At 40.5% G+C, this 16438-nt stretch overlaps 1 protein-coding gene across 2 annotated transcripts in view; it reads left to right on the plus strand.

Annotated features, from left to right (window-relative positions):
- LOC135700138 (chaoptin-like) overlaps positions 1 to 16438 on the plus strand; it is a 247733-nt gene that overhangs the window by 215345 nt on the left and 15950 nt on the right. For both annotated transcript variants that reach the window (XM_065220553.1, XM_065220555.1), the window contains exon 2: positions 9893 to 11013. In XM_065220553.1, coding sequence (XP_065076625.1) covers positions 9893 to 11013 — 1121 coding nt within the window. The remainder of the gene's footprint in view (positions 1 to 9892; positions 11014 to 16438) is intronic.

Below are 16438 nucleotides of genomic sequence, written 5' to 3' on the forward strand. Positions count from 1 at the left end.
ACTATCCATGCTTCGATTCCAGTCTACTTCGTGTTATAATGTTTTTGACACCATTATTTTTCATAAACTAATACCAATTTCATATGGCTGACATTCATAAGTGAATCTTATGAAATTCTTATGTCCATTTTCCTTAGTGTAGGCCATAACAGAATAAGCAAAGTGAAAACAACAGTGAGAACTGATGAGTATATTCTGAGCTAAACTGTTTGCCATAGAATAGGTCTAGTCTATCTGAACAACTTTACCGAAGACGGGAGCCTTCTATCTAGTCAAGATGTTAAAAGATGATTAAAAGTAAATTGGTACGCCCCTCGTGCCTCGCTCGCACGCCTCTAGTGTTGAGAATCGATAATCTTTGACAGTGGTTTGTTTTCACTTCTATACACGCTATTTCAAAACTACCCAAATTTGGGTAGAATCCACCCAGATCCGTCAAAACTGAACCTACCCAAAAATGGGTAAACTGTGTTGGGAGTGACAAGTTGACAAATGAACAACATTGACATCAATCCGATCGACGTTGTCCATTTGTCAACTTTTCACTCCCAACACAGTTTACCCATTTTTGGGTAGGTTCAGTTTTGACGGATCTGGGTGGATTCTACCCAAATTTGGGTAGTTTTAAAATAGCGTGTAGAGAATAACTGGTGCATGTTTGATCAAAGTAGTCAATCGCGTTCAGAAATAACATCAAATGGAACTCTAAAGAAGAAAAAAATATTGTGCACAAACACCTGGAAAATCTGGAGTGGTCCGGTACTCAAACCCTACAAGGAAACCCTGAGTGTGGAAAGGAAACAACGGACCTACGAAAAAACTGGAACCAGGAATCGTCAGCTGCGCAGCAAGGTGTTGAGGTGCGTTAAAGCCAACCCCGGTCTTTCGATCCGAGATGGTACAACGCCAACTTTCAAACGGTTGCGGAAAATCCTTGCCAGGGAAGGATACAAGTCGTACAAAGCCAGTAAACATCCGAACCGGCACATCAAGCAGAATTCCGTGGCCAAAAAGCGTGGAAGGCTCTTGTACGACCGTGTTTTGACGAAACACAAGGGCTGCACTTTGATCGATGACAAAACATACGTCAAACTCGATTTTAAGCAGCTTACCCGTCAAAAGTTTTACATCGCGACGTGGGGATGTGCCGAGAAGATTCAAGGCCATGATTTAGCAAGCAATTTGCAGTTGTGGCCTGAAAACAGAACCATTCGTCACATCCTCGACGATGACATCCCAAGTTTACATCGAAGAAGCGTGTATTGCCGTTCATCCGCAAGCATAGGGGCAACTTTTTATATCCAAGGTGGTTCTGGAGTGGTATGCTGCCAACAAGATCGATTTTGTCCCCAAGCTATTGAATCCTCCGAATTACCCGGAATTTCGACCAATCGAAAAATACTGGGCAATTTCAAAGCAGCGACTTCGACGAAGGGGCGGGGCAGTCAAGAACATCCAGCAAAATGGAAGAAATGCGCTGATTCCGTATCCGTTTCCATTGTGCGGGCGCTGATGGGCTCCATCAAGAGGAAGGTTCGATATAGGATCTCATAACTTCATAATTCCAAATAATAACATTGTAGCTGTAATGAGCAATGCAAGTCGATAGAACACGTTTATAGAGTATTTAATCAAAACAATAATAAAAAAAATGCTGATGAAGTTGAATGATTGAATTACAGAACAGTTTTATGGAGGGATTGAGAGCTGCTTTAAATTTATTTTTAAAACAAGACAGTTTTTAACTTTCTCACTAGACTTAAAAAGCACAGACAAGCAGACGTAACTCTCTAAATAAAATTATCTTGAAAACATTGTATCTAAAAAAAATAGGTCCTCAGTAACGACATCTTTCGAGCTTCTCACGTAAAACAAGCTTGCTCGTTATGTCGCAAACAATGTTGCTTGCAAGGTAAACAGAATATATAGAAAGTGATCCGACGCTTCGGTGAGCAGTTCCCGGAAATGATAATATTCAAATCAATCGTTAAAAGCGTGAACGATGGTTCCGAATGAAGAGTTACGTCTGTTTGTCTGTAATAAAAGGTTTTTAAAACAGCAAAAAGCTGAATTACTAAGCGGGAGTGTTGTATATAATCTTAATGGATTTTTCATTTATTGATTTATTTATTTATTTAATTATTTGGAGGGAAAAGCCCGCACTAGTGGGTGCAAAACCTCATCATTTCAGTATCAACAGATAACATGGAATCCTACAGATACATTTACTTGAACTAAGTCCTAAACATATGAAAAGATATTAATGATAACATAATTAACTTAATTTAAATACAAAAAACAGAAACCGCCAGGAAGTTAAAATTACATTATAAAACAGATTATTAAGCCTAACACGGGAGATATTAAAATCAAAGCAGTTATAACATTTGTTTAAAAATCTTGCACATGCTACCCAAGTAACAATTTCCAGTTGAAGAAACGCTTTCGTTTTGATTTTGTTCAGCTGCATGTTGAATAATAATTGCACAATGTGTTCACCACAACTTTTATAAAACCCTTGTTTACACTGGTTTGGAGAACCTATACAACTGCAACACAAAGGTGTTGTCTAACGTATTCAGTAAAACGTTTACCCAAAATCAATTTCTTGTTGAAGAAACGCTTCCATTGTGATTTTATTCAACTGCATGCTGAATAATAACTGCACAATTTGTTTATTACAACTTCTGTAAAACTCTTGTTTACACTGGTTTGGAGAACCTGTTCAACTACAGCATTATATGTATACGCGGTAGAGGAGTAGAAGCAACTTTTATACAACGTTTATAGATACATATTTAAACTCAAGCTTTATTATTTTGGTGAAAGCTCTTATACAACGTTTGTAGACACTTCTTGACAGCTGCTTTGAAATTTAGTAGAGAGTAAACCTGAGAGGCGTTTGTAGCACTCTTTTATGACTCCTAAATAATCATTGTACAGCAAGCGGTGAAAAGCGCTTATAGCACTATTCAATGACTCATTAATAACCGGATAGGAGCAACTTTTATACAACATTTATAGATACATATTTAAACTCAAGCTTTATTGTTTTGGTGAAAGCTCTAATACAACGTTTGTAGACACCTCCTAACAGCTGCTTCGAAATGTATTAGAGATTGAACCTGAGAGGCGTTTGTTACACTCTTTTATGACTCCTAAATAATCACTATACAGCAAGCGGTGAAAAGCGTTTATAGCACTTTTTAATGACTCCTTAATAACCGTTGTGTAAGTACTCACAATATTCACAGATTAAAATTAGTTTAACAATTGTCGTGGTACGCCAAAATAATTGCTTGTACAGTTTTTATTAATTTAATTTATTTGTGCACATTGAAAAAATATGTAATTATGCCATAATTCACATTCTGTGATCATGGAGGAAGTAGTAACAAGCATCTGTTTAATCTTTGATTGATATTCTTTCAATTAATCTCTCTAATCATTAATTGAGAGAATTGATCTAGAAATGTTATCGTTGATTATATGATATATGTCTTAAATTAATGTTTGCATTTATTAATAACACCTATATATAATTTACCTCTATACTCCACCGAGGGGTTTCTCGAAGCAAGATTCGAACTCATGATCCCCGGATTGCCAGCCGCTTCTGTTTCCATCTGCTCTATTATTGAATACATATTTTGATCATATGAGAGAAGTATATGAAGCTCATCTTGAGTGACTTCTCTTGCAGTCGAATAATCATTGCCTTATGGTCATATAAATGTGCCTATCACTTGTACTATTTTTAGCAACAAAATTGTGGTTGGTGGTTGGTCGAACGTAAACAATCATTAAAGAGTGCTCCAAGCAGCTTTTGAAGCGTTTAACCAAAAAGGCAATACAACTACATTCTTGTACAACTCTGGAAGCTATTATTCAACGTTTGATCAACTCAGGTGTTCTATAAGAGCTCCCAATGGTTTGTTTTGATGCGTTTATTCCACGTCCTATATGGCTCCTGTCAAACAGTTTAACCGAACGTAAACAATCATTTGAGAGTGCTCCTAGCAGTATTTGAAGCTTTTAACCAAATGGCAATACAATTACATTCTTGTTTAACTCTGGAAGCTATTATTCAACGTTTGATCAACTCAGGTGTTGTATAAGAGCTCCCAATGGTTTGTTTTGATGCGTTTATTTCACGTTCTATATAGCTCTTGTCAATCAGTTTAACAAAGGTGCTATAAAAGTTATCGTAGGTCTTATAAAGCATATAGTTAAACCGAATGTAAACAATCATTTAAGAGTGCTCCAACAGCTCTTAAAACTTTTAATCAAACGGCAATACAACTACATTCTTGTTCAACTCTGGAAGCTATTATTCAACGTTTGATCAACTCAGGTGTTTTATAAGAGCTCTCAATTGTTTGTTGGGTAGTTAACGGCTCATTAGCGCCGTAGTTTGTGCGAGAAGCCGGGATATTGAAAAAAATAATAAGAACGAGAATTTACGCGTATGATATTGACATTCAACTGCTGCAGAAGTGAACCGCAATTAATGTCCGATCGTAGGAGATCAGCGATGAAGATAGCCTTAGAGACGCTTCGGCGAACACTAAGTAATTGTAGGGACATCAAATAACAGCGACTTTCATAACTAGGGAGATTGAAAGGATCACTCCAGGGTAGCCAACGAAGGGCGAAACGGACAGATTTTCGCTGAATGGCCTCATTACGATTCACCCCGTAAAAAGAAGCCCATACTACTGAACAGTACTCTAATGTGGAGCGGACTAGCGAACAATAGTGTTTTTAAACAGAAAATGTTCCTAAAGTCTTTGGCGAAACGAAAAATGAAACCAAGTTGAGAAGATGCCTTAGAGGAAACATAAGCCACATGGTCCTTGAAGGTGAGTTGTGAATCAAGTAGGACGCCTAAAGTATTTAATGGTAGATTGACGGCTTAATATTTGCCCCTGCAGCAATACAATCATAACAGATAGGTGATTTTTGTTCCTGGAAAACGTTATAATGGCACATTTAGAAGCATTTAATACCATCCTGTTTTTGTCACACCAACCAGCAAAAACGTCCAGCTGCTGCTGAAGAAACAATGCATCACTTCAATATTTGATGACAAAGTATAGTATGAAATCGTCAGCATAAGACAGCTTCAGGCAACGGATCGAAAAGTGAACGTCATTCAGATTAAATTAAAAATATGAAAGATCACAGATGACTGCTTTGAGGTACACCAGAAGAAATAACGAACGGTTGAGAAAAAAGATCTCCAATCTCCACTGACATATGTCGACCGGTGAGGTATGAGCGAAGCCAATCAAGAAGGGAACCGTGAAAACCAAGTCGCGCCACTGCAATCTCGTGATTGATTTCGTCAGGGCCAGTGTTGAAAGAATTTTTCAAACGAAGGCCTGCTCTACGAACATCATTAGTCGAGATAGGCGGATGCGGCCCAACAGCAGAAAGTATGGGAACATCACTTACGGCGGCTACGATGTGCTCGTTAGGTAAATTTTCTTTCACGAAGACACTGCTGAATTGTGACATGAACAGGTCAGCGATTCCCTTCGTATCTGATTCTTCTTGATCCGTATTGTACATTGTAGAAGGTAAGCCCGATGCCTTCCGTTGATCGTTCAAATGATTCCAGAAGCTCTTGGGATTTACTTTGAGTTTAGTTTGTGGATGGCGCTGATGGGCTTGATAAAGCTGTTTGTTAACGAGGTTGTACTTTCTCTTCGATGCATCCGTTAGAAGTTAAAAAATTTGAATGACTTCAGTCACTTGAGTCGGTGGTTGGTCCAAGGAGGGTTACTAGATATGGGTGGAGTGGTCATGGGTACAAACTGGTCGATCGCATACACGACAATATTCGAGAAAATAGAAGAGACAGCATTCGCGTCACGATCTCGGAGTTCATCGTCCCAGCTGATGTTTTCGGTAACGCGAAAAGTGCAAGCCTGATATAAGTGTAATGATAACTGCGAGGTGAATGGTATCTACAACGTTTAACTAGTGGTTCGGGTGCCTCTTGAACCGAGCAATAAGAGGCGAATTCACGGCGAAACATAGATCAAGCAGTCTATGATTTTCATTGGAGATCCCGTTCCGTTGCAGAAGATCAGCAGTATTGTAGCAATCTATAGGAGAGATGCTACTAGAGCTGTAATGTATGAGCCATTAGAGCGAGGATTAAAGAACCCTGTTTCATTCGATGACCAGTTGACTGAAGCAAGAGTGAAATCACCAACAACAAAGATTTCGTCAGTCGCATTCATCTTGGATACAACCCAAAAAAGCTAATCAATGTGTTGATCGATCAACTAAGAATCGCCAAGTCGATCCGGGGGTAAATAGAACACGCAAATGAAGACCACTTTCAACGGTAGGGTAACAGCCACCCACACCTGTCCGACACCTGGGCTATTAGGTGGATGAAGTAACCGAGAGTTAAAAGTAGAACGAACTGCTAGCAAGACACCACCGCCGGAAGCTTTGAGGCTAGTAGCTCGAGAACGATTAGTGCGATAGACCGTAAAATCCGAACTAAATATTTGCTTAGAAAGTGTGTTGCTGTTCAACCAAGTTTCGGTGAAGCATCCGAGCAAGCCAATTTGTGCTCAGCTACAGTTGTATTCATGCCTCCAACGTTTTGGTAATACAGCAATATTTCAGCTCCCTGAATCCTGGATGCGTTACGGTTGTCATTAGAGTCATCATGGTGGGGAATGACTGAAATTGTCGAGGACTATGTACGGATGTGTAGTGATCATTTCCCGCTTCGGCAGGACTATATTGTTCGTGCAATTACCTGTGAAACCAAGCTCAGTGACTTGAGCATTGCAATCAGAGTCATCCTGGTGAGAAGTGGCTGAAACTGCGAAAGGAGTTTTTACGGCAATCATAAATAAGAGCGGATGCCAAATGATTGCTGAATTGTTTCCTATGTAGAAAGGTAGACTTTTTCACCAAACACATATTTCTCATGTTCATATCAGGTGAAACATGACAGAAGGGTATAACTCGAAACGTAAACAATGACTTTGAACGTCGATTTCTCTTAAATGACTACACGCCCACGGAATCTGACTGCACCAGCTCATAGAACAAGCATTGTTCTGTCAGATTATTTAGTTAGATTGAGTGGGTGTGTTGTCATTCGCAAGAAACCGACGATCCAAGTCATTTTTTACGTTTCGAGTTAGACCCTTCTGACATGTTTCCCCTGATAAGTTATATTCATAGAAAAAAGCACGACATACATTTAGGTGCAGAATGTTAAAATGACATAAATAGGTCAAGCCAAAATCTAAATTTAGGCTCTTTACCAAAATCCATTACCCAAAAGCGAAAAAGGTGCGATCCATAACATTCGATTTCACTGTTTACAGTTCCAAGCGAAGTAAAATTTTCGAGCTCTATACAGGCCTTAAGGTTTTATATAACATACGTGTTTAATTTGGACTAAAAAAATGCATCGACGGTACCATTTCTACCCATGCCTCTGAAAAACGCACACACTCCTTTATACACATCATTATCGACGTAAACATTATTGTTCAACAATCAACAATCCGATTGATGCTCCGCGTGCCAAAACATAAGAAGACGGGCAAGGATGGGTGGTGGATGGCAGTGAAATGGCGATAATGATGACACCCGTCATGCATACAAATATTCGCATAAAATCAACCGTCCAGTAATAACAGGATGACATTTATTTTTCATTTCCACGCCTTGATCCCTCTGCCAGCACGGCCACTGAGAGTAGCTCGGTAACTGAGTTGAATTCGGCTCTAAAGTGCAAATAGAGTTTCCTCGATTTTCCTGGAAAAGCTTCTTGAATATGAAGAAACTCAAAAGATATTTTGCTTAGTCCATTAGTTTACTCGTAGACTGAGCAAAGTTTTCGTCGATTTTCCTCATATTCGAGCAGTTTTTGTTAGTGGATTCACTCGCACAGTAACTCCACTTTTTGCAATTTTGAGTTGAATTCGGTTCAGTAACTGAGTTATGCTCACTGGTCGTGAGTACGGTAGATATACGGCTTTTCCTCGGCGTTTCTTTACCCTAGACCTTTTGAGTGTATACACGTGCATACAGGCTGGACAAAACATAAGAGGGCACCTGTCAAACTGATGTCAGCACATGATTTTCATACCCTAGCAAGCAACTGAACCACATACACGCTTAGTAATTATCGCCGACTTCGGAAATTTTTACCGAAATCTCAGCCGCTGAACTGTTCGGTACAATTTTGGCAATCCAGTTTAATTGTTTTAAAACGACTTTAAAACGAAATCTCAACTACAATTATTACAAGATTTAATCATTGAAGCAAGATTGAACGAATTTTGAAATTATGTTTGAGCTAAATGCAACGTGCTTTAAAATGAAGGTCAAAATTTTACCGAACGTTCAGTTGTTGAGATTTCGGTAAAACAAATACCGAACACTTCGTATGTGGCAGAGAGTGTTAGCGAAAAATTGGTGACTCGATTTCGTCGAGACCAGCCTTTAACGGGTGGATATAGTGAAGGACTCCCCGTTCGTCTGTCCGTCAATCACGACAGGGGAGGACAAATGCTAGAGCCAGATGCTTTCCGCCGCCACCACTCCACGTTGACCCGCTTCCGGCGTATAATTTACCCATTTTAACATTTTCCGCTCTGTAAATTTGATATTTTGTTGTATGTACCCATAGGAAAATTCCGGCCTCTGGTTCCAGTGAAAAGCATTGGTAGTTTTGTTATAATGACCATTCATTCCACCGATAGCTCCGAGACAGTACCTTGCTCGTCCGAATCACCCTCATGATTGTCTGACAACGCGGCTAATTTATCACCTTATTCAGTGCATTCTCGGCGACCATTACCTCATCGTAAAATTGACTAATGCACGGAATTCAACGAACCAATAAAAATTCTACACCGTGATGTTCCCCGATGGCCATTACGGGTTTAAGAATGAGTTTTAAGGTATGTAGGTAGGTGCATGGGTACGATTGTTAGTGGAAAAGGTGAATAGCTGCACGAGTGCAATCTGAAATATTTCGTTTAATGGATTCTGATGAGCGTAAAAGTCAATTGCTATAGTTCCATTCATTGGACGGATGTAATTTAAAAGATATTTTGCGGTTTGGAACTTGAAGCTATGATGGATGATCGTTGACTTAATTAGAATCCATTCAGTATTGATACTGAATAACCATCGACCATTTGGGATCCTTCGATCAAATAATGTCTATTCAAAAGCATCGTGATAGTGGACGCATTAGTGCTTTGTGCAAAACTCCACCCCCGTCTAGAAAAAAAAAGAAGTCTTTTCGCCGTTCCGTTCATCAAAACGGAATTACAGAGCGATAAATTGCCACTATCATATCCTGGCTCAGCTCCCATGGCGCGAAGACTCGTTCTTCTATCCTTCTCCAAACCAAGGCGTGTCCTCAACAATCGATAGATAGACCCCACGCGGCTAAAACGATGAGCAAAACTAATTTGATCGTGCGATGACATAAAACAAACTTCCCCTTCGTTCATTCCGGTCTCTAGTCCATCAGCCTGGCCTCTCTAGCGGATATAGAGCCAGCAGCTAGCTTTCCTGCTTTCCAAACAGACCGCCTCCACCATTGGCGCCTTAATTGGCTACACCTTATCCTGCTGCGAAGAAAAATATGCCATCCGACTCCTTCTGTTCCCTCTCCCACCGAACCAATATAATTAAATTAAGCCCAACGCTCGAATCGAATGTGATGGCAAAAAAAAAACACTGACAGCGATAAGAAGGGACTAATTTCTCCGAGTGGCGACAGGATAAGGAATTAATTCGGCTAATCACTGGTCGTTGACGGGTGACCTCAAGTTTCCATCGATCTCATGCCTGCAAACATTTAGCTGATTTTCATTTAATTCACTTTCAGAGTAACGGAGGCCTCGAGTACCTGATCAAGCTCGGTTACACCTTGGTGTTCGTGACGGTGGGGCTGATGATCTGGGCTTCGCTAGCCAGGGCACGGGAGATCGACATTTCACAGCATCCACCCTGCTCGTTCAACGCGCTTTGCACATGCTCCAAAAGCGCTCCGGATCTGGGCGTCGTGGACTGTCGCCATGTGCACTTTCCTGCGATACCGAAGATCATCAACGGTTCCAAGCTGTTCATGTTGCACATGGACGACACCGGGCTTCGCGAGTTGGAACCATACTTCTTCCAAGCTACCGGGTTGTACAAACTGGACGTGTCAAACAATCCGATCACGGAAATACCCGATGAAGCCTTCTACGGCTTGGAACGATCCCTCTGGGAACTGGTCCTGGAGAACAATGAGCTCATAGAGGTGCCATCGCGAGCGATTCGGGACATGAAGAAATTACGCCTGTTGGATTTACGAGGCAACGAAATTTCCACCGTCGAGTCCGGTGCGTTCCGAGGCCTGGAAAAATCCCTTCAGACGCTGATTTTGGCCGACAACTCAATCTCACAGTTTCTACCGGGCAGTGTTAGCGGTCTACCTAACCTGGATAGCATCGACCTCAGTGGGAACAACTTGGCCCAGGTGGACTCCGCCGCATTCAAAGACGGCCTTGATAAACTTTCCAAAGTCTTCCTGGGCAATAATCTCCTCACCGACATCCCGTACGGTGCCCTTCAACCGCTTCGGCTACTTCGTGCTCTGGATTTGTCCCACAATCTGATCCGGACGCTCAGCCCCGACGAGGACGACGTCAAAGTGAACTACAAGCTGACCCTGGACGTCCTACAGTTGCAGTACAACTCGATCGAGGAAATACCGTCCGAATCGTTCAGGTTCTTCGACACTATCAACTCGACCTTCCTGGACGGTAATCCGATCAACCACATCGATGACAACGCCTTCCGGCAGGCCAAGATCCGCGAGCTTTACATTCGACACTGCGGTTTGGACTTCATCTCGCCGGACGCGTTCGCCGGATTGGAAACTTCGCTGCAGGTGCTGGATCTTTCCGGGAACAATCTGACCCATCTGGCTGACGATTTGTTCCACGACTTCGACTATCTAAGGTAGGTGTATGGCGGGTTTTGGGAGCACAAAAGGAATATATTTGGGATGAAGGTTGCAAATGATCATTTCAAGTAAGAAAATGGTTTTTCGGAATGATGAACTCCTTGTCATGATCACATGCTTTGGGACCATGCACTTATTGCGTACGATATTAAAAAATATTTTTTTACGTTTCCTTACAAGGGAGGCAGGGAATCTCAGAAATATCTTACGAAATCACGAAAAATAACATGAAGAATACAGAACATGTTAATGTTCGATGTTAGATCTTACCAACAATCAATACGAAACTATCGATTTTAAATTAGCTCACTACTTGACTAGCCTATTGGTCCCAAGCAAATCGACTAACGTACCCTATTCTAGCAGAAATTCCAGTACTACACTATGTTTGTTTTGAAGTTTGACAGATAAAATGAGGGGTTAGTGGATTTTCCTATGTTTCGAGGGGTGAATCGATTAGCTTGGGACCGAAGAGAGTACCAAAATAAAAAATAAACATTTTTCAGTAATGTTTTTGATCTTTTTAAAAACGTGATTCGAAACGACTCAAACAATTAAAAATAACAGTATTATTGCGTACTTTGGACCAAAGTAGACTCCTGCGCTGAAAAAAACCCCTTCGATTTTTTTTCGCTCAGGAACGACTGTGACTTCGGAGAACGTTCTAAGGAGATTTGTGATGATAGTACAAAAGTTCCAGGAAATTTCAACAGATTTTTCCCGTGACAGAAGAGGTTACAGTGGATATTTTAGTTGCTGCCAGCGAGGTTCTACGGGGATTCTATAGAGTTTTCATGTTCGAGTTTCACACGATTTGGAGGGAAGTCAAATCGTTGCCATTGGAGGTCCCAGGGAATTTCGACAGCACTTCCACTGAATAGGCTTCGCTTTTCGTCGTGTCCATCTTTATAATTGCAAATGTGAGCAAAACACTTCATTCTGAATTTTATTCCACTCCGTAAAAACTCCAGCTATGAACAATGTCTACAAACAATCACAAAGTCACGAATCGGCTCTGCACAAAAAGCCGTTTGACAGTTCTCTCTACCAACCGACGGTGATGAAACGTTTATTTCAACACTACCAATATGAAGAAAATTTCACTTCGCACCACTCAGGATCTTACTAAGGGGAGCTAGAATATAAAAATCTTACGTAATAAGTGCATGGTCCCTTTGCTTAAAAGCTCACTTCCAGAGAGTCGCAGAATAAGGTGATCCAAGAGACGTTTCCAGTGGAACTGACAGCTATAAATCTAGAGTATGTGAGTGATCTGGTGTTTATGGTGCTGAATGTAAACACAAACAAAGCAGAAATTCATATGAGAATAAACTGCCAGTTCTACCAACAATCAATACGAAACTACTGATTTGGCTGACTACTTGACTAGCCTATTGGTCCCAAGCAAACGATTAACGCACCCCATTCTAGTCGAAATTCTAGTACTACACAATGTTTGTTTTGATTCGCTAGATTGACCGAAGAGAGTACCAGAGCTGAGCACGTTATTTCGGGACCTTCTAGTCTTAGAGTTACCTCTATGGTTCTACCACAAACGAATCGACAGACGACTAACTGGCGAAGAAATCAATTAAAATAATGTGGTTCGCTGTAATAGAATTTTCTTAGAAGCTTGTGCCATCAGCCACCAGATGGGCTAGTATTTTTGTTTTGATTTGAACATAGTTGATTTTGTGTGCAATATGATCTTTGACAGTGTGCAAAGAGTGTATCATTTTGTCATTTTTTTATGCATTTCAGTTTAGAGTATAGGGAAAGAGATAGAACCAAAATATTCTAGTACATTTAGTGTTGCCATGTGGTACAATCGATTAGTAGTGTTGCCATGTGGTACAATCCAGTAGTAGTGGTGTTGTCATGTGGTACACTGAAAAAATGCAATAGCAGGTGCGTCACCAAAGTTTTCGAGCCGATCCGTCTGTCACTTCGTTTGTGCTCATACATAGGATTTCCAGTGAAAACTTGATGTATGAGTGCTCATTGCAAGACAGCTTATATTGCATGATATAAGCCATAGTCTGTACGGGGTATTAGAGTTACCACTATGATATTACCACAGAAAAACAGACATAACACTCACAATCACATTCATCGCAAATAATGTTTTAGTTGGAAATGTGCTTGCATTTTTCATGGTGGCGCCACTGAAGCATTGAGCAAGCCACCACATTTCGAACTTATCAGTGATGCCAGTTCTTTTTCACGTCTAGTTAGTAGATGTCAGCTCTTGAAAATGATAAGTGGTCAAGGCATCCCACTGAAGACACATACCACATCTGACGAATACAAAAAAAAGTTGTTGAATATCACATCAAAACTGCTGCACATTAGTCATTCCGTTCCTAACATTACGTTGTACGATGTACACAGAACTCTAGAACAAATCATGTTGATGACTGTAACTATCTACTTTTACCAGTTATTGATGGTCAATACTTCACCATCTACATATAGAAAGGGCACCAATAAGTGATGCATTACCTCGTTTAAAAACTTGTTTCCATCAAAAGAAAAAGCACAATAAACAAACAAAACTAATCCCTAAAAAAAGGCTTAGCTCCTGTGAATTTTTCCTATGAATCCGTATTTCTACAGAATTCAATCAATTCTATAGATCTACGGAAAATTTCGTAGAACCGACATCACTGACTTCCATCTGTTTTGTTCTTATTCAACCAGCTGACGCGTTGACAGAACGAGGTAAAAGCAACTAGTGAAAAAATTTCATGAACGAGGGATGTTCCGGTTGCAAAACAATGCTTGGGAATGTGGATGATAGATGGTGCTAGTGCACATACAAAATATGCTTGACGATATTTTTGAAGAATTTTCTTCTAAGTGTTATATCTGTTTGTCTGTGATATTACTGTGCACTTATTTTAAGCGCAGGAGCAGACCCCCTTAACTCTTTGGATTTTTTAGAGACAGATAACAGCGCCAAACGGTTTGTGACGAGACAACATTGAACTGCAGCGTTGGAAGAAAACACGCACACCAACATCTATACATGTACGAACCCACACAACTGAGCGGAAGCAAAGATATTTAATTAACAAGATATCCCAATTCCTCATACCAGGCATATAATTATTTACCACCCGTATGTGATCGCAGTGCCATTTGTTGAGAGCACATTGAAACTGTTGGGAGTTCCCCGCCAACTTCACCACCTGGGCTCAATCGATGTCAATCATACAAGATCTGGAACAACAGGCAGCTTGCTAGTGTTAGAAGCAAAAATAGTGTAAACATTGCTGAGCAAGCGTATGCCGATGTCACGGCAGCACAACATTCCATACTGCGATTAGCAGACGTGTCGTCACAGAAAACAGCTGTTTCGTGTGAAAAGATAAACATTGCGATGAAATACGACCACTACTAGACATTTTCACATTTCACTAATACCAATAAGCCGGTTGGGCCAAACCTTGTATAATTGACATCGGGGCTCAATAACTGACAGGTGTCAGCATGATAGATGTCAATGCGGACGTTGATGATCAGCCGAGGAAAGAGGACGATAGCATCCTCGAAGTCATCATCATTCTATTGCGATAGCAAGATTCTTACTTGTTTGTGATTGTTCCGATTTTCAATCATTACCACTTTATACGCAACAGAAACACTTGAGAAAACAATCACACATCCAAGCGCGCATCATGATGTGCTTGTAATATGTTTTGCTTTCGAACGAAAGAGTTTCCAATATTCCACCGGTATCAGTAAGATGCAAATCTCTAATAGTAATTGATGATTTGCGGAGCTGGTGTTCAAAAGAATCTTAATAAGCATAGAAGTAAACAAGGGAAAAGCATTCACTCGCTCTAAAGAATTATTCCAACACCCCAGTCACTGGAAATGCAACGTATCGAAATCATTGCTAAACGTAATAAAATATGCCGTCTTCTTTGGCCAACGCAGCGCGCATTCTATTCAAAAATTACATTGGAATAATCATTACTTTCCTATTTTATAACGTAGGAAGTATTTGTCAACGCCGGTGAAAGCAAACGCAAACGGAAGTACATAGCCGAAGCTGAATGAAGACGATGAGTGATGACACCGCTTCGTGTTTTGATTAGCACTGTACACGCTAACTTGAAAGTACCCATTAATGGTTGAAAAAGACCCATTTTGAAGAAAAGTGGCTTAACTCATTAAATGAGTAAATTTTTTACCCATTAATGAGTATCTGTTACCCATTAATGAGTAATTGTTAATCATTAATGGGTAACAGATACTCATTAATGGGTAAAATTGTTTAATCATTAATGAGTTAAGCCACTTTTCTTCAAAATGGGTCAAAATGAGTCATTAATGAGTACTTTCAATTTAGCGTGTACCGTCCGCTCAGTTGTGTGGGTTCGTACATGTATAGATGTTGGTGTGCGTGTTTTCTTCCAACGCTGCAGTTCAACGTTGTCTCGTCACAAACCGTTTGGCGCTGTTATCTGTTTCTAAAAAATCCAAAGAGTGAAGGGGGTCTGCTTCAACGCAGCGATTCTTTTATTGCGTGCCCCTCGCCCACACCACTGAGCGGACGGTACAGCGCAAATCAATACACGAAGTGGAGTCATCATCACTCATCGTCATCATTCAGCTTCGGCAGCTTCCGTTTGCGTTTGTATTCACCCTGGGGGGGGGGGAGGGGGGGAGGGGGAAAGTGCTGTCAAATCAGCCTACTGATTATTCTTGCATAAAATTGGTTCCAAACGTAAAAAAAACCCTGTAGGTTTGTTTACGTTTGGATTCAGTTATGCGAGGTAGGCGACGATTGTTCGAATTTGATGATTTCGATACTTTGCATTTCCAATGACTGGGGTGTTGGAATAATTATTTTTGAACTAGTTTTTGAATGTTTTTTCCATGTATAGGGTTAACTACCCCATTTCCGGCCTATTAAGTACAACCCGCACTTAGAGATTTGCGTCTTACCAGGTGCGATATTGGAAACTCGTTCACTCGTAAGTAAAACACTTTAAGGGCCCATAATTATGTCACGCTAAATCGAGGAAAAATTTACCCCCCCTAGAGCGTGACATAATATATGCATCAACCCTTACTAGCCATGATGCGAACTTGAATGTGTGATTGTTTTCTCAAGTGTTTCTGTTGCGTTTCCCGGTGCAATAACAAAAAGTGAGAAACTTGCTATCGCAATTCGCGTTCAAAAGCTGGCGCCGACATGTAGGCGGCGCTTTCGTCCATGTGATGATACTTTTGCTTGCATCTGTCAAATTCTTTGGTTGAATACAGTAATGCCCCGTTTTTGTCAGCCCCCTGATGAATTTAGGGCTGACAAAAACGGGACACTGACAAAATCGGGACATTTTTTTTCGCTTAATTTTTTTAACATAATATCTTTAAATGCTGATTGATAATGCAAGATTTATGTTTTAG

This window comes from Ochlerotatus camptorhynchus, unplaced genomic scaffold (genome assembly GCF_037179485.1).
Source record: "Ochlerotatus camptorhynchus isolate MF236.1 unplaced genomic scaffold, CSIRO-AGI_Acam_v1.1 ptg000129l, whole genome shotgun sequence".
Classification (NCBI taxonomy): Eukaryota; Metazoa; Arthropoda; class Insecta; order Diptera; family Culicidae; genus Ochlerotatus; species Ochlerotatus camptorhynchus.